The following is an 18,292-nucleotide window of genomic DNA, read 5'->3' as shown; positions in this document are numbered from 1 at the left end:
CATGAAGCTGTTGAAACCACTTTTACCAACAAGGAGTATTGTCAAGTTACCTTAGCTACCGTTTTATTTTAGTCTGCTGTGACTAAGAGGGATGGTGGCAAAGCAATACAAATGTAATAATGTAAAGTAAGGACCTGCTTAGGATGAGAGGCACTTTGGACTAACGATATGGTGCGATACGAAGCGATATCTCCGTTTTAGGCTTTGCACTTTCTTTCCAGGGTCAAAACTGACAACACGCACCATCAAAACGCAGTAACCCCACTGCTTTAGAACGTTACCGACAAGACGTCATGCTGAAGCACTCTTAAGGGGTATAAACTACGACTTGCTGATGAAATGGTACGACAAGTGTTCATTTACTTTGCCTAAAGCGGTCAGAGGAAAATATGCATGGGCGTATTTCCTGTGACGTTGCTGTTTACATTGATTTGTCGCAAACGGGTTTGCCCTTAGAAGGTAAAGCAGTATACACAAATTTGTGTCTAAAGACAATTCATTTCCTCTTAGACAATGGTTCCAAGCGCGAACGTAATTACGCGTCGAGAGTGGCGGTCGCTCTCATGCTCCAAACTACCTCGCTAACCCTACTGAATTCAGACTTTGAAAGAACATGTTAACTTTAAACATCTACGAACAATCCGACTCACGCCCATAAGTCACAGAGGGAAAAAAAGCACTAAAACGGATGAAATAAAATCTTTATTGCCTACTTTCAGTTAATAATTCAAATTCATTGGCTTAAAATATTTACATGCAGATGACAGCATCTTGACACTGTTGACTTCTGTTAAGGAATTTAACAAGAAAAGAGACAGCAACTTCGTACCTGCATCCAAAGGGAAAAAAAGAAAACTTCGAAGTCCCCGTGACTAGGTATTTACAAATCAATGAACTATCTTTGAGGATAACAACGTGGACAAGCTACAGCAAAATGATACCGCTTATCATTAACTTAAATACGCACGACTTTCAAGGCAGTAAATTGTTAATAACTATCCTTTCTTCATTAAAACTAACTTCCACTAATAAGAAACAGAGATTATTCAATGCCAAAAAAGTATGACAACTCAATTGTAATCTTGCTTTTTTTTAAAACTTTTTGTTTAAGGGGAAAATGATAAAATAACTTGTTCTCAAAAAAAATGAGAAACCGGGGCTGGTAGTTCAAAATACTATGGTGCTGATCCAAGAATTTTAAATGAGCGATTTGTATATTTAAGCGAGACTCTCCGTTTTCTTGTCTCACTCGCATGAATCGACTCAGAAGTTACCTTCACAGTTTCACCATACATTTATGGTGAGCACTATTCATTGAGAATGTTAATCTAATAAGAATGGCGCTGCTCAAAGAACCTATTGAAAACTCTCAAGTCTACGAAGTAATCGCAATACTTCTAGGTTCCAATGATCAAGAATGCGTTTCAAAAATATTAAGTGCGCTAAATTCTTCTGTTTACCACAACTATTTGCAGATCATTTGCTAGGTTATGCTGTTGATTTTGAACGACAGCGATTTCCTTATCTAAAACTGCAAGATGAAATAGGCAATGGGAAATGTAAAACTGACAAAGTTGTTGACATCCAATACTGGATTAACGTTCGTCGTATTTTGAACTATCAGACCCGGTTGGGTGAGAAAAAGTTAAGTTTATCCATACACTGTTCACTGACTGAACTTCTTTTTTGATTTGTCAGCCTTGACTGCTTTTAAATTCACAGGAAATATTTACCCTGCAAAAGCCCTGATGTGGACGACAAAAAATTTTCCGGACTTCATAGTAATTGTGAATAGACAAAACTTCATAATTTTGAAATATAATAATACATTTTCCTTTAGTGATCAATTCCTCAAATACTCCACATTTCAGTCAAATCATGACGAACAGACACCAGTTGATACAGGGTTTTTTCTTTTCCGAACATTTATCTTAGATCCCTAATTTCTGAGAAAAAGGTCTTTTTTATGCCTCATCATAAGGGGGATTCGTACACCTTAAACACTCCGCGTCAAGTGTCAACCCAAGGCATGAGATTTTAAGATGACAGGGTCTCCAAAAGGCAACGAACACTTCTCAAATGATGCATCGAAAATTAAGTCAAACAATGAACAATCAAAGCTAACAATAAAAGAAGAGAGAAAAACTGATATAAGCAAATATCGAACAAACCCTTTGGATATTATACAAAAATAGACAACATATATCTGGCGCAAGTCGTGAGAGCTCTTTCTTAAAAACGCAATCATCACTCTTACTGGTGACTTGCAGGAAATATCTCTTGTAATCGTGAAAACTTCATGGAATAAGCTCCGAAATACGGTGACTTCTTGACAGGTCCAAAGTCCCTTCTCCATCTGCCATGCTTCATTATAGCGACCCACGTTGACTTCATATTTGAGAAACGAAACGGTAGGAATGCACAGTCGAACCACAAAGACACAAGAACAGCAGAGGTAATAGAACAATCTGCCCGTTGCACCGTCCATAAGAAACACTCACGAAAATGAATTTTTATAGACCGCGCTGTTCTCAATACAGAACTCCTCGCCGAATTTAACTCCACTTGAAGATAACGTGTCTTAAAGTCACAATAATAACATTATGCGCTCTCCTTGACTTGTTACAAAACACAGAAGCATTTGCAAAGAGGCTAAGTTTCATCCCTGCCGCATACACGCGCGGATACCGCGCAAAGACATGAACTATGCGTGATTGTCTCACGGACGAGACCCTGAGGAACCACGCTCAATATATTCCATTAAGACTTTGAATATAATAACATTTCCCTTTCATTTCCGCCACCGTGAAGCCGGTCTCTAGTGAGTATTAATTACGCAGTATATTTCATGTAATGAAAAGGACATATCGTCCTACACTGCAGCTGGTTACACCCGCAAGGGGCCAGCGCTGACCTGTAGCCTCTCGTCATTGGTCTGCTGTTGCACCACGGTGCCGTTGTTCTCTGTGCTTCTTGTGCTTGACGTGCTGGAGTTACTCACAGTACTAATACTGCTGGTACTCCTGTGTTTTAACGAGAGCGTGTTCGACCCACTACTACCCATACTAGAGTTAGTGTCAAAATCTTCCAGCTCCTTGACGTGCTTGAGTTCTAGCTCCTCCTGCTTTTGCGTTCTAAAGTCCTGCAGGCGAGTTGTCTCTTGAAACATCTTATAAAAAAAAAATCTAGGTTAGAAGCAGCCCTTAGAAATTTATAATTTCAATTCCAGCCATCCAAGTAACCCAAAGATAACAAGACACACCACCCTTGAACAACTTCGTTACCAGACAGACTTAAATTGGTTTTAGAAAACGCATAACAAGGGTATCTGATTGCTTTTAAAAACTGACACGGCACTATTTATAGAGAAACTTTAGTTCATCAATCATGCACTGAGCATAACTACTCAGGTCCTTATCAGATCAACTGTATTTTCTCTCATTTTCATCAGAGTCGATAAAAATCGCGCGCAAGCCATTTTTGGAATCAGTGGCTTTAGTATATTATCACCTCACGCAGAACGATTATGGCAAGATATGACGTAACTCGATCAATCAGAGGGTGCGCATTTCCAGTATAATATATGCAATTAAATTAACTCTTTTTCATAATTTGGGATCTATCTACGTTGACAAAATGTACTAAAGAAGGGATAGAAGGGATCTCTGTCACAATAAACTTTCATTATGAGCTGGTATGGTAGATTCGTTGGATGAATAGATTCCATGAATACACAACGCATGAGCAGGCGAGATACCTTTTCTTCCAGAAGGGCCCTTCTAACCGAGACCTTTTCCTGTAGGTCCTTCTCTTCGCGCTCGTGCTGGGCCCTTAGTTGCATGGTCTGTTTACTCTGGTAGGCGCTCAGTAACTCCTGCTCCTGTTGCAGCTTGACCCGTAGATTTTCCTGTTCGCGCACTTGGTCTTCGTCCAGCTTCAACTGGGTAGCAAAAGGAATCAAAATATCAGTTACCAGGATATAAAGCGCTAAGATCCGAAGATTGAAAGGACACGAGAAACAAGTTATCCCTCAGCCGCATATTTTAGAGCAATTGTCAAGTGGGTGCCGATCGTCATCCAGAATTAAACTTTTTGCCTTACTTCGCTCCAAAATCAATCTAGAAGACTGGCGCCATCCTTTCAACCGCTCTGATGTAGAACTAAACCAATCGAACTTCGTCGTTCGCTTATTTTTTCTTTGGTTACTAATTGTGTCATGGAGATGCCTTGGCTCGTTCTGATCGGCTGTTGTAATTCTTTGTTTGTGCTTTAACAAAACTCGCTCGAAATGCGTTCTTTAGCGAGTTCATTTAAGCGTCAGGGTTTCGGCCAAATAGAAATGAGTAGCCCCCTCAAAGTCATTGACCATTCGACTATTACAAACTTACCGTTTGTCTCTGCAACATCTCAGAAATGCTCTGATCGTACTGAAGGGAGAGATCTGCCATCTTTCTCATCTTCTCCTCGCGCAGTTGCTTGGTGAGTTCCTTGTGTTTTTCCCTCGGTGCTTTCTCCAATATTTGTTTCTGCAAAGCTTTATACTGTAGCGTCTGTGTCTTTATCGCGTTTCTGTATTGCTTCTTGATGTGCATTTCGCGCGCCTGGAAGTAAACAAATTCTTCGTTAGCGCACATACTTGAGCGGTCGGGGTGTTGATCACTGCACCTGAGCGGTCGGGTATGTTGAACTGTTTGCGACACATCTTCGTGAAAGCATGCGTAAGTTTCGGTTTAAATTACCAAACATAGTTGCCACCAACATCAGCATTAAACATTCCCTACCTTCACTCGTATAAATATCCCTCACCGCATAAAATGTAACATGCAGTAGTAGCGTTCTGTCACTTTTCTATGAATGACACGATGCAGTCCAGGCGAGCGCGGATTGTTCGCCTCGAGGCACGCCTATTAATTTCTAGCTAGCTATCAGCGCGCCTGTAGTTAAAATCCTTCTTACCTTGAGAGTTTTTGGCTGCATTTTGAGTTCAAACAAATGTCTCTTTCTAAGTTCCATCTCGACCCGTTTGTTGTATTCCACTTGACTGTTCCACTCTGTTTGGTGCTGGTTCTGCTGCTGATCTCGTCTCAGTCTGTGTACTGAGCTCAAGTGTCTGAACTCCATGTCCTGAGTACATTCATGATGTCTTATCAACATCATGTGCGACAATTCCTTCTGCTCATTCAGCTTGTTCATCTCCTATAATGTTATAGTCAATTTACCATCAGCATCTCATCACGAGACTGTTAACCCTTTAACTCCGAAGAGTGACCAGCATCTAATATCTCCTTAGAGTATCACCTCTGAATCGTACATTTAGATTACAGGAACAAAAGTAGTGTGACTACCAACTTTTTACTTGTCCGTGACGAGAAAAATCGTGTCTCAGATCTAAAATGTAGATGATGAAAATTTCTGAATCAAATCAATAAATTATCGAAGAAATGAAGGACTGAAGATGTTCTTCTTCACAGACTTTTTTTTTATGAATAGGAGTACAACACATACCCCTTACAAACAAACGAATCTTTTTTTTCTCTTTCCAATTTAAAATAACATTTCCTCCGCTGAACCAAAACCTAGCTGAATTAAATTTTGCTCGAGTTGCTAGTAAAAAAATGTTCATCTGTATACTATTGCAGATTCCCAGTAGAGTTTACAGACAAGTGGCTTTAATCTCCTGTCGCCATTCGGAGAAGATTCTATTCCCAAGTATAAAATGCCCTACAACGCAGAGCTCGTACCTCGGTAAGTAACACTTTTTCCAAGTTCTGTCGCTGCAGGAGTTGTTCGCGGCGGAACTTTCTTAGTTCAGCATTGCGCACAATTTCATGTTCGTGCACTTTTTCTCGCAGCGCTCTCTCTTGCCGGTCATGTAATGAGTTTTTCTGGCCTTGATATGACATACGGTTGCTCTGATCCTGCAATAGCAAGTTAAAACAAACGCTTTGATTAGTTAGACGAAAGAACACCAGTTTCTATTAATCAAAGAATTGATCATCTTAAAGTGTTGCTTCAGCAAAAGGATAACACACTCACCTTTTTAAACTGGTTCTTAGCCGCTTTGTACGCCGCCTTCTGATCGGAAAGAAATATTTTCATGTCGTTGTCGTGTTTATCTTTGATGTGTTTCAGTAACCTCCTCTCGTCTGCTGACATCTGTTTCAGCTTTTGTTCCATTTCAGTCTTGTGTCTGGTCCGTAGTTTTTCCAAGTCTCTTTCAAACTGGTGTACCTTATAAACAAGAACACACAAGTTCATGCCATACACTTCAAAAGAAAACAAAACAAAGCCTTGAACCGAACTTAATGTGTTGCTCAGTGATGGCTTGTGATTAACCTTTCAGTTTCAACGCTATTATCTCGATGTATTTAATTTCCTCGAGTGTCAGGTCGGAGAATGTTCTCGCCCATTAAGACAACATCTCCAAGTCGAGGAGTTTCGTAATTTTCGTTGCCTGCAAATTCACCCGCCCTCATCAAGATATGTAAAGTATATAAACAGTACCTGCTGATCATATTCCTTATCAAGATTCCTGCGGTGATCATTCATTTCCATCTGTAGCCTGCTCTCCAGTACAAGTACTTCCCTCTGATGAGTCTGCCTGAGCTTCTTGTACACTTCTAGCTGATCCCTCATTTCATCGCCCTGCCTGTTATGCTCCTGGTGCTGTCGGGCGATCAGGTTTTGCGGGCGAATGGTAGCAAACCTGTCATCGTCTTCACGATGTTGTTGCAACTGAAAGGAGAAGGGAAAAAAATGTCAATTTTAAGTGATCAAGACACTGAATATTCTAATTAATTATTTGGAACGGTGATTTGCAGTTAGTCGCCCTAAGCGAAGTGAATTACATGTATACCACATCAAACGTAAATATCATGACAAAAATATATCCGAAAGGAGGAAAGTATCACATTAGTGAAACCGAATCATGTCCTCATGTGGCCTGACTTTCGGCTGGAAGGTAATGTGTCACAATCTATTTACCCCTATAAAACTGGTTTGTTAATGATGAAACAGTTTTGCTTGGATAACAAAGTTTGCAAAAAATATTTTTGAGGAAAAGCATTAATCATACTAAAGTTAATTTGCTACAAGAAAAAGTAACTAAAGCCTCCTCCCCTCTCCAAAACATAATACGAGAAACCACTAACACTGATAGACGAAGCAGCAAACGATGAAATTCCAGCGGCAGCTGTATCATTATCTTGCTCGGCTCCTTGTATACTGTCCGTGCTGCTAGCAACACTAGCTGTGCTGCTCACACTCGCTTTCTTGTTCTTATCCATCTCGGCGCTCTAAAAGGGAGGTAAAATTACACAAATAGGTGATTACTCTCCCATAAAAGTAATACATTGTGCACGAGAGAAAAGCTTCACAGAAGGTAAAGAGGAAAGAGAGGAGGTTTAATTTGGACAAAAAATATTCTTCAAGAGAGACTATTCGAGCCTTACTCTCACAATCGTACAATTACTGAAAACACATAAGAAGCTTGTCCGTTTAGCCGTCTAGCTTTCTAGTTTAACATTAACAGAATGCTTAAAGGTTTCAAGATTTGGAAAGTTTTATGGGTAAATGACAGTAAAAAAGTTAAGTAATAGTACTATTTAAGTCAAACATGTTCAACTGAACAGAGCATGACCAAGAATTAAAATGTGAAGTGGTAAGAGAACTGTCACTGATGAGTAACGTGCAACACAAAAGACACAAGTACAGGTAATGTAAATAAGAGTATTCTTTACCTTTGTAAAAAGTTTTTAGGCTGTTGGAATGGTTGTTAACTCAACATAAACAGGTATAGCTTCAGATGCTTTGAGCGTGCAATGTGATCATTTTCTGAGGGACTTATGAAAACTGAGCAGTATCACATGTGTAACGGGAAGCATTTGTGGTAACATTTCTGATGTAAGGAAGCAGATAAAGAATTCCTCCTGAATTGTTTAAGACAATAAGAGAGCCCTTTCTTGTGTCTAAAAGATTCATTTTCAAATGACTGACTGTGATAAAAGCCATGGTTAACTGGATGTTTGACCGGCACAAATTTGATAAAAGGAATCTTTTTTCTCTTTGCTAAAACATTGAGACATGTAGTCACAATGACAACAATGAGGATGAGATGAGAAGGATGCAATGACAGAATTAGACGAAGGTTTGGATGTGCATACAACAGATGTGCAGACAGAACCTGTGAAGATCTGAAGTGAAGAAATGACGATGACGAAGATAAGGAGTCTTCAGAGAAGGCCAAGCTGTCCTCAGATGCCGAAGGGCCGTCCCCTTCCTCCAACACCCCATCAAAGTTTACATGGCATGCGGACGTGGGAACAATGAATAGAGACTAAGGTTTACATACATAGGAGAGACACACAGAGGACCTTTAGTAGGCTGAAGATTCTAATAAACAATCTCTGTTAACTGATAGGGGAGAAGATTCTCAATTCAACTGAGTAGAGCACTCTACCAGTATCATTTTGCCCAGTTCTGATCATACACCTGAAAACTACACCATCATCTTGCTACTTCATTTTACAATTACTCTTCCCTTTTCTCGTGTTAAATTATCTCTTTTTATTTAAAAAAAGGAATTTAATTGAAAAGCACTAGTTCTAACTTTATCTTGCCCTTGTCTAGGCTCAAGAATCAACCTGCATCCCAGAGATTGGCCTATGTCTCTCCCCACTCATGAAAAGGCAGAAATCGAGCTCCGCCACTCTCTATCTCTATAGTATTTCTTACAAACTGTTTTGAGTTGAGATTATGTCACAGAAATGTATAAAGATGCATAACACCCTGTATAAATCATTATTATATCAACATCGCAGCTTATTGCAGATTTTTCGTCCATGGAGATGAGTGAAGAAGACAGGGAAGGGAAGGGCAGTGGATGTCTCGCAAATGCCAGCAAATGGCTTGACATGACCCTCCCAATAAGCAGTGAAACACAGGTTTACCTATCAGTAAGGAATCAGATCTTCTCTATAGAAGTCTCTCTATCATATTTTAAGATAATTTGTTTCATTCTCACAAAACCACAACTGTGTTAACACTTGATTCTTTGTTCAGTCATTTTTTTTACCAAGCCATGGTGTGAGTTTGTATTGTCCATTTTTGAAAAAAAAAATAAAATGCTTACTCATGTGTCTTCTGTGTCCACTGCCTTAATGTATTTTCAATGTTTTTTTTTTCAATTCTGTGCACCCTTGATATTTATGAGGTAAAAGCTACACAAAGCGCTAATCAATGTAAGGGTTGGTTTTGTGCAATACTATTTCAAAGAATGTTTTCAGTGCGAAAACAGAAAAGAACCATATTTAAGCCCAAAAGTTCAATTCACATTTTGTTACACAAATAGTGTCCACTTTTGAGAAATGCCTGATTACAAGTTGTGGTAAGTTTTCACTTTCCAAAGTAAATTCTCTACCAAGATCAACTACAGAAAGACATGGAAAGAAACAAACATGCAAATTTGACAGTAACTTACTGCTTCTGACTTGTCATCATCATCTTCTGTCTCTGCAATAGAACTGTCACCTTCTTCACTTAACTCTCCCGTAGGATCCCCCATAATCATCTTCTTCATTTTGCGGTAATTCATGTTGTCAAGGGCCCTTACAGCCTGTTTTGTTCGCTCAATCAGCTCAAGGAGGATGCCTGTGGGTCTTGGTTGGGATACAAATGGATGCTGGACAACAACAAAAAACACAATTTATCGTATAGATATGTATTGAACATGACAAAACAACCTACAAGTACCTTTTATTGACCTGATCCCACCGTAACATTTCCCTTGTCAAAATGCAGAATTCTTCAGGCATTTCTCATACTTCACATATTCCAAGCTCTTTAAAGTGTACAGTTAAGAAACATATTTAATCACACTCCAGTAACTTACTTGTAGAAGATCTTCTGCTGTGGGTCTTTCAGCTGGTTGCTTCTTCAAGCATAGCTGAACAAACTCAACAAAGCTTGCACTCCTAAAATTAAAAAATTAAAAAAAATAAATAAATTAGACCTGAAATTTGAAATAACTACCTTGGAGGACACAATGTACATTTATTACTACATCTGCATAAGCTCAAAAAAAAAAAACTGACAAATCCTTCACCCTACCCTATCCATTGCTAGGGAATTAAGACCTACGTCTTCCACAGGTGCATTCACAAATACTTTAACAATTAGTGTTGTTCAACTTACCAGTTATCTGGAGTAGAAAGCATTGGTGGATCATTCTGAGCAATGTGATAGAGAGCACTCATGGCATTCATGTTGAAAAGAGGTGGCTTTCTCTCAGCTAAAAAAAATTTAAAGGCACATTATGTATTATCTAAATTCCTGTTGTCTGAAATATGAAATGTACATGATATCAGCATTGACAAATATCACATCATTGGTGGATATGGCATTGTGGCCACACAAAAATTTTGTATCACTGCAATTCCATTACAGATGTATTCCACTTATGTAAAGGTCATCCGATTTACCAAGCAATATGCTATAAACCTTGCAGACAAATCAAGAACATACCTAGTTCAACACATGTGATTCCTAATGACCACACATCCACCTAAGGGAGTAAACCAAGCATTAGCAAAAACAGCCATGTGCGTGCAGTTTGGAAACCACATTCCATTAAAAAAAAAGGTAAAATGTAAAGTATGCAATAAACTTTACACCAGATAACATTTGACATGACCCTTCCTTTTGTAAAAACAAGTCATCATAATAATTGCTAATGTTGGAAGCATACAGTGCACAATCTAGAAGGCATGAACAATTGATCTTCATGTAAGTTCCCAGTTTTTCATTGACAAAGTTTCCAGGTAATCTAAGGTTGAAAATCTCGTAAGGAAATCACTTTAAATTTTGTTCAAACAAGTGAGGAAATATGTTTGACCCTCTGTGAGTTATCAGTGAATTAATTTCCCAACTAATAAATTATATTTTTGTTTGGATAGCCCCAGAAATTCTCACAACTTTTCCAGCAAAGAAATGTGGGTACCTTTCCATCATACTGTCCTTCATCCATGGCTAAGATAACTTCAGGAGCCATCCTAGCAAAGAGTGAAACTATATCAATATGTGTCTTATCCACATAATGTATGCTAACAGATTTTTATCTTTAAGGCTGGATTACAATTATAAGTCTTCAGAAAAAGGGAGCAGGAGCAGAGAGCAATATGGAAGACACAGATACAGGGAGCCATACAGGCACTTCTAGAGTGGGAAAAAAATCTCATGACAGGCCTTACATATGTTGTGGTTCAATTCTATCCTTGGTTCAAATTTTATTTTCTTTCCTTTTTGGGTATTGTAATGTATGATAATGAGTTTGAAACAAAGGAAAACAAAATTTGAACCAAGGGAAAAATTGAACCACAACACATACAACAACTTCATGGAATCAATAAAAGGTTGAGAAGTTAGTAATACTATACACTGGAAAACAGAGGCCATATAACAAGCTGGCTTAAATTCCTTACCAATATGGTGTGCCCACAAAAGAATTTGCTGGAGCTGCTAGAGCTGCTGAACCAAAATCAGCTGAAGAAAAAAATGAAAATAGTTTACTTACTTATTATTTGCATCAAATGTAAAGGACAAATGTTTACAGAGAAAGAAAATAAGGTACAACTCACCTAACTTGACTGTTCCATCTTCAGTCAAAAGAACATTTCCAGCTTTAATGTAAACATGCAAGAAAAAGAGTCAGTTCTGCCTAAATTATCTGAACCTGTTTCCTCAGCATCAAGTGATACAAACTAAGAAAATCAATCAATTTTTAAAGTCTTAAAATGTTTTTAAAAAAATTATTTCTCATTTACCTTTCACATCCCTGTGAATTCTTCCATTTCTGTGCAGATATCTTAGACCCTAAAACAAACAAACCAAAACTTAATGATTTGTGAGAATCATCAACAGCTTAAAAGCTTTAACATGGAACATTAATGACCTAGATAAACAAAACAATGAACAAATATCTGGGCAATTTTAATGATACCACTCTGTTGATGTAACATGCTTACCTGCAAAGCATCTTGGCATATTGCAGCAATCTCTACTTCTCTAAGTGGTTTCTTGTGAACTGTATAAAAAAAAGAACATTCAAATCAAATTAGCTTATAACATTTCCAGCTACACTGAAATAAACAAAGAAATGTTCCTACTATGATATGTTTACATAGTATTACACAAATTTGCAAGATTTTGTATGTTATGAACCAGAGTCAATCATAGAAAAAAAACCATTCAACATACCCTCTAAAATATCTGAAGTTGAACCAACACAATACTCCATAACAAGCTAAAAGATGAGAAAAGGAGATAATTGACATCTGAAAGTATTTGTAGTACCTCTATTTACAAACACTACTTTAGATTACTTTGCAATCAAAGACAAGAGAAAAGTTGTGAAAACTTTTCTGTTCAAGGCAAGATTCACGGTATAAATACATTGTGCGCTTTGCTTATGTTTGAAGAATATTTCTTTCCATATTTAAAATAAATATTGCAATCACCTAGTTGTGGCCTCACCAAGACCTACATGTATGTTTAAAAACCTACCCATGCTGTATGCTCCTTTAAATGACATCCCTTGTAGCTAATGGTGTTCTTGTGGCTACAGAGCTTTAGAAATTTAACTTCTTTCACAATGTCTTGCCATTTCTACAATATTCATAAGAGATAACAGCTTCATTAGAAATTTCACCTATAATGTAAAATTAAGAGTAGTATTCACAGTTTTGGAAAATTTCAAATATGCACAACTGCATGCATTTGAAAGTGTCATCTGAATGCCATGGGTCATTTTTTAAAATGTGTAAGATTAAACGAGTAAGGATTCCCATTCTTTACTAATATGATTGGGAGTAAGTCTTAGCATATGTGTAAATGATTATAAATCTGTGTTTATAATGAAGGTTTTGTCCCTCCCTCCCTGTAAAGAGAGTACTTACTTGCACATGTAGAGTACCACTCAAAAGAAAGTTGACAGTGTTGATTCAAAACTCAGTCCTCAAAGCCATCAAGAATTGAGGATTGTGGATTGACAATTGAGAATTGAGGCTTGAAGCTCATGTATTGAGTATCAAGAATTGAGTGTCTAGAAATTAGGAACTAAATCCTTGATACTGTATCTGTTTTTGCTTACCTCATTGGACTGTTTGCCACCATAGGACATCTTCTTGATTGCCACCACCTCATTAGTTTTAACATTTTTGGCCTAAGGACAACAAGTTTCAAATTTTAAATTCAATTAATTGATACCCTTCTCAACCAAGGGTACCTTGTTGACCTGCTTTTATTCAACTGCTTGTGAAATTTTGGAAAGCAATTTATTAAGACAAGACAGCCTTTCAGCATTTATAAAGTGTCTTGAAATGCAATTACCAAACCTTACAGTACAAGTTGAGGATAGAGATCAAGGTTTAATTAAGACACAAGTAACACTCTTCAGCTGAGTAGTTTTAAAATTCTCAACAACTGTTTTCTAGATAATGAACCAATATTGTGTAGAAGTTGTACATCAAAACAGAACCTTGAACTTTGGAAGACTTACATAGTAAACCGCTCCAAAGCTGCCATGTCCAATTTCTCTCAGATCAATGAAGAGTTTCTCTGGGTCTTGCTCATCAAACAAGCCCGAATATTCCGAATTCCTAAAGAATCCTCCCTTTCCATGCCCTGCCAAGGGCATAGCCGCATCAGGATCCCTCTGTCCACAGCGTAACAAAGAATTCTTGTCTAAAGCCTAAACAGAGAGATTAAGGTACAACAGTTATTTCATCTAATCATAAATATGATATCCCAATTTATACAGACAAATGTTCTTAAAGAAATTACAGACCTCAGCATGGGACTCTTGGGAATTTACTATGGAGTTTGTGGTCTTCAATCCCCTAAGTCTTAATGTGATGTCTCTTGTTTATGCCCAATTTATAGAAAAAGAATTCAGCCACTGGTCTGGAAACTGTATTGTTATGGATAGTCTCAAGCTTGAGCTGCATTACACATTTCCGAAAAAAGTCTATGCTTGTACTAAACTGTTAAACACAGGTTTTAAACCTAAGAGCACATTATGTTGGATAGCAATTCAGACTACCCTTACAGCAAAATATAATTCTTCTTAAAAAGCAGCATCTTTTACAAAACTGTTTACAAGATACCTTTGCAGTTCTAAAGTCCTAAAAATTTTTAAGTAGCAAAGGCATTCTGCAAAACAATGTTTTGCCTTGTCAGGGTTTCTGAGAAAGTGTAAATTCCAATAAAATTTCAGTTTTCCCCTTATAAGTCTCTTTATGTTTAGTTATGGTTTATACAGAGATTTCATGGGGTAAAACTTGTCAAATACTTTAGAATACTTTCCATAATGAAGAAATTTCATTGAAAAGTTTTCCTTGATATTTTCTCCTCATAAGTTAACTGTTACATAAAAAAAAACTTGACAAAGAAAATCTGGCAGTGTAAATGTTTTTTGATCTAAAAAAGCACATTACTCTAGCTATTAACCCCTGGAAAATTATTTCAGTTTGAGTATAGTAAGTAACGAGAATATGTTTCTAAATCTGCAGTATTTGATATTGCTCATTGCTTATAGAGTCACAGGAGTACAAATATATAATACCAGTTTAAGAGCTGCTATGGGCATGTACATTGTGAACATGTATCCTGAGTCAGAGAAATTTTCCTTAGGCTATATAGCGACCCTGTTTACTTGGAAACCATGTTCTCCTGAACAAGAACACGAAACATTTTAATCTACAATCAAACTATGAAATCTTCTTTAAAGTTTAAATAGTAACTAGGGTTACCTAAGGGACTGCAAACAATGGACAAATTAAAAATTAAATATTTGTAATCCACCACTGAATTTTTAAAACCATGAACAGCAACAAAGGCATATAAAAAAACCAAAGGTTACAAAACATTTCATTTCACAATTCATTTGATTAGAAACGGAAAATGATGATCTCAACATCCTTCACCTCAAGGAAAACCACAGAAGAACTTGGAAAAAAATCCATGAATAAAGGTAAACTACCTGACAAACAGAACATACTTAAAAGGCACTATCAAGAAATAGTTTAAATCAAAATACACCATTAAATATGTCTACCTTTCAAAAATAGAATAACATTTTCGATATTTTAAAGTTAGTCTCAAAGACTGAAACAGACCAAATCCAAATACCAAGAAGTGTAACTAAAGCAGTCAGGTTAATACGGAAGGCAAACTCAAATTTAACCACAATGGTAAACTCTCTGGGATTCAAACTGTTACTGTGGTCAAACACTATGTGATATCAAATTTCTGAACTCAACAAAAATTAATAGCAAAGGGGCTCCTTGTCTTGTAAGAAATAATCATTGCCCCATAAGTTTAAAGCTGAACAGATTAAGAGCTTTTCATGAATCTACAACTACTGATTGAATATTTACTTGATTCTATTAAAAATGTACCCTTGATGTTGGGGAATAATTCAAATATAACACAACCTACATTGCAAATATTAAGGTAGCTAGAAATTATATTGTCACAAACACAAGAATCACTGGCTAAAAATTCATTACTTAAGTGTTATAGTTTGACATGATCGTTTCAGAGGTAATGATATTCAAAACATCACGTTTCTTGGGACAGTCAGTTCTAAACAATAGTGACAAAACAAGGATTATGCAAGAAGAGATACATCACAATAAAGGATTCCGTGTTATTTCACATCCCAACTAGAATTTGATTGCAATCGTATTGCCCAACGAAACAACACACTTGGTAGCAACGTTCTATTAAGGGTGACATCATTTCAGTGTTTAACACGTACATGGAATGCAATGTACTTAATTATCCTCGAAAACGATCTTTATGAATACCTTGCAGACAATAACAAAACCAAAACTGAAGCACGTACGAACTGCCCAAAGAAACTAAAACTTCGATCGTCGATCGAGAGGTACTTAGAGTTGAAGAATAAGAAATAAATTCCAAAATCATCAATGTGTATTAATGTTCCGATATTAATCGCAAGGGCGACCAGGTACAATCTAAGATGATGCATGGGTGCTAGATCACGATACAATATGTAGCGTTATGAAAACCATTTAACATACACTGGTTTCCTTATCGAGAAAATAAAGCAAAGAAATACTTACACACGGCATACAGAATAAAAGTTCCGAAAGGTTTGGGTGATAATCCTTTGCCCTCTTTTACCGGAAACTAATCGATCTAAATCGGAGCAATTTTCGAATCGATCTCTCGTGTCGAGCCAAATCGTAGTGTCACAGCGAGGACGAGTTTACGAGGTCTTAATAACTGTCTCCGTTTCTGATAGTTATTTACGTCTGAGAGACGAAAGAGGAAAAACAATGACGACAAAGCATCTTCAAACAAGGTCAGTGTCATTGCCTATAATGGCAACGGAGAATAAAACCACTTTGTGGTACACATTCCGGACGTAAAAAAATCGCATACACCTCACTATCTAACGATTCAACACTCACGAGCTGCCACGAGACTATCACAGGACACCGGTAATTTTCTCTCAATCTTTCCGTAAACGATGGATCAAGCGACAGTCTGTCTGGAGAATTCCCTAAATTGAACATGCAGAAACAAACCATTGAATAGTGTCGATCGTGGCGACGTAGAAAGAACCTCGGGGGTGCGCCCGAACATGGCCACTCATTTCCTTGCGAATACAAAAGAGAACTTAAACAAACGGCGTCCGCCGCCTGTATTTAAATTTTCTTCATCATAGATTAGGGCAAAATTCTCCTACAAAGCTACGTGACTACGATCAAGGCGAAAGAAAAAAACAATATGGTCCAGGATTATCAGGTCCAATCGCCTTGATCTTCACGTAAATGCATGCCTGTCCGATAGATTCGCTTTCTTTTGCAATTCTGTTCTCAACACCGAAAACATCGGAAGCCATGGCATCAGAATTTATCGAGTTACAGCATTGTTACAAACTCGAAGAGATGAGCCATAAAACCTTTTAAAAAATCTAACTCGAAGAAAGAGTCTTCAATATGAAGCTATTTCAGCGAGCTACTACATGCGATCGGACGTTACAGCACCATATTACGGCAGAAGCTATTGTCCGACGGATGTACAGCATGCGAAACGAAAATTGTTTGCGTTTCGCGCCAGGATATCACGACTATACCGCTCTGAAATGGAGAACAGTAACTGTAGGTCTTAAATTTACCTCTTATTCTGGATATCCTTCGAAGAATCTTCATGAAACACAACAAAAACTCATGAAATGCTAATCACTCCCAAACATCTTCCCAACAACATGGCGAATTTTCTCGCTCTTACGCGTGCGCATGACGTATGTTGATCAACATTCCCGATACCACCCTTATTGATCCCAAATTTACCTTATGGGGGTGTAGTTGGAGGACACGGTTGGAATAATAATAATAATAATAATAATAACCGTTCAGTTTCCTTGATGCCGGCTTTAAGTTAAGATTGAGTTATCCTAGGAAACGAAAAATCTTAAAACTTAAAGAAAGTTGCAAATCTAGGAGATATTTATTGGTTATATAGAGGTAGATTAATATTAGGGAAAATCACTATTTAGTTATTCAAAATAAGAAAATTTTTAAATTTTTATTCATAATTTATGCTGTCTTTTTCAGTAAATCACAAAAAAGGTGCAGCTAAGTTATTGATTTGGAAACTCTTGATTTAACTTTGAGAGTACTGAGAGGCCTTAGCCACCATTCCTCATGACCTCTACCCTTTGACATCTGTCTTGGAAGCATGCAGTAATGATAGCCAAGTAGATTTTCATGCAGCATGCCTATGATGCTGGATCATTCTTGGATATTGTAAGAAATAACATGTCACTGCTCAAAACCATTCAAAAAATTTTGTTTAACATGTACAGTTACATTTGTCTTTTAACACAATTTTACATATTTAATTAGCTAACTGATATGAATTTGATTTCTGCCATGTTCTTATGTCTGTGTTTTTTTTTTATCTTCCTTGAAAAAAAGGGGTGAGTTTGGGTTCATTCCCCTTTTTTAGCGGCTGTTTTTTTTTATCTTCCTTGGAAAAAAGGGGGAAAGTGTAGGTTCATTCCACTTTTTAGCAGGTGGTTTTTGCAGGACATTTCTCCACAATGTAAAAAAGGAATATATGGTTTAATGATCCAATTATAGCAACAGACACTTTATCACAAAATTCTCCTAAAATCTTGAGTAATAAATACTTACTAAATTTATAGACCAACATGCATTTTTTGGCATTCATTCCCACATGAAAATGTACATGTACCAACATA

At 37.3% G+C, this 18,292-nt stretch overlaps 1 protein-coding gene across 2 annotated transcripts; it reads right to left on the bottom strand.

Moving 5' to 3' along the window:
- Window positions 1–687: 687 nt before the first annotated feature.
- Window positions 688–17,319, bottom strand: LOC131790534 (serine/threonine-protein kinase TAO1). Of its 2 annotated transcripts, XM_066162138.1 has the most exons (23): window positions 17,204–17,319; window positions 13,553–13,744; window positions 13,145–13,216; window positions 12,559–12,660; window positions 12,253–12,298; window positions 12,021–12,079; window positions 11,820–11,868; window positions 11,634–11,675; window positions 11,478–11,538; window positions 10,997–11,048; window positions 10,522–10,561; window positions 10,192–10,288; window positions 9,890–9,971; window positions 9,479–9,679; window positions 8,183–8,335; window positions 7,152–7,295; window positions 6,505–6,735; window positions 6,037–6,231; window positions 5,742–5,918; window positions 4,957–5,196; window positions 4,389–4,601; window positions 3,758–3,940; window positions 688–3,169 (listed from the first exon to the last, which is right to left on the bottom strand). In XM_066162138.1, exons 2-23 carry the CDS (start codon window positions 13,688–13,690, stop codon window positions 2,888–2,890), a joined length of 2,859 nt encoding a protein of 952 aa, XP_066018235.1. In that variant the 5' UTR covers window positions 13,691–13,744; window positions 17,204–17,319; the 3' UTR covers window positions 688–2,887. The 2 variants fall into 2 exon arrangements, with proteins under 2 accessions (XP_066018235.1, XP_058963726.1); XM_059107743.2 differs by lacking the exon at window positions 8,183–8,335.
- Window positions 17,320–18,292: the final 973 nt, after the last annotated feature.

This window comes from Pocillopora verrucosa, chromosome 2 (assembly GCF_036669915.1).
Source record: "Pocillopora verrucosa isolate sample1 chromosome 2, ASM3666991v2, whole genome shotgun sequence".
NCBI lineage: Eukaryota > Metazoa > Cnidaria > Anthozoa > Scleractinia > Pocilloporidae > Pocillopora > Pocillopora verrucosa.
This window is presented reverse-complemented; position numbering and strand designations above follow the sequence as displayed.

Bases quoted from the DNA above. Each gene is read 5' to 3' on its own strand.
- LOC131790534 (XM_066162138.1), bottom strand. From the start codon at position 13,690: ATGCCCTTGGCAGGGCATGGAAAGGGAGGATTCTTTAGGAATTCGGAA. The intron at 9,680-9,889 runs GTAAGTTACTGG...GTTGTTGTCCAG, and splicing joins CAGCAGAAGATCTTCTACAA to CATCCATTTGTATCCCAACC. The intron at 3,941-4,388 runs GTAAGTTTGTAA...TTTGCTACCCAG, and splicing joins AGATGTTGCAGAGACAAACG to TTGAAGCTGGACGAAGACCA.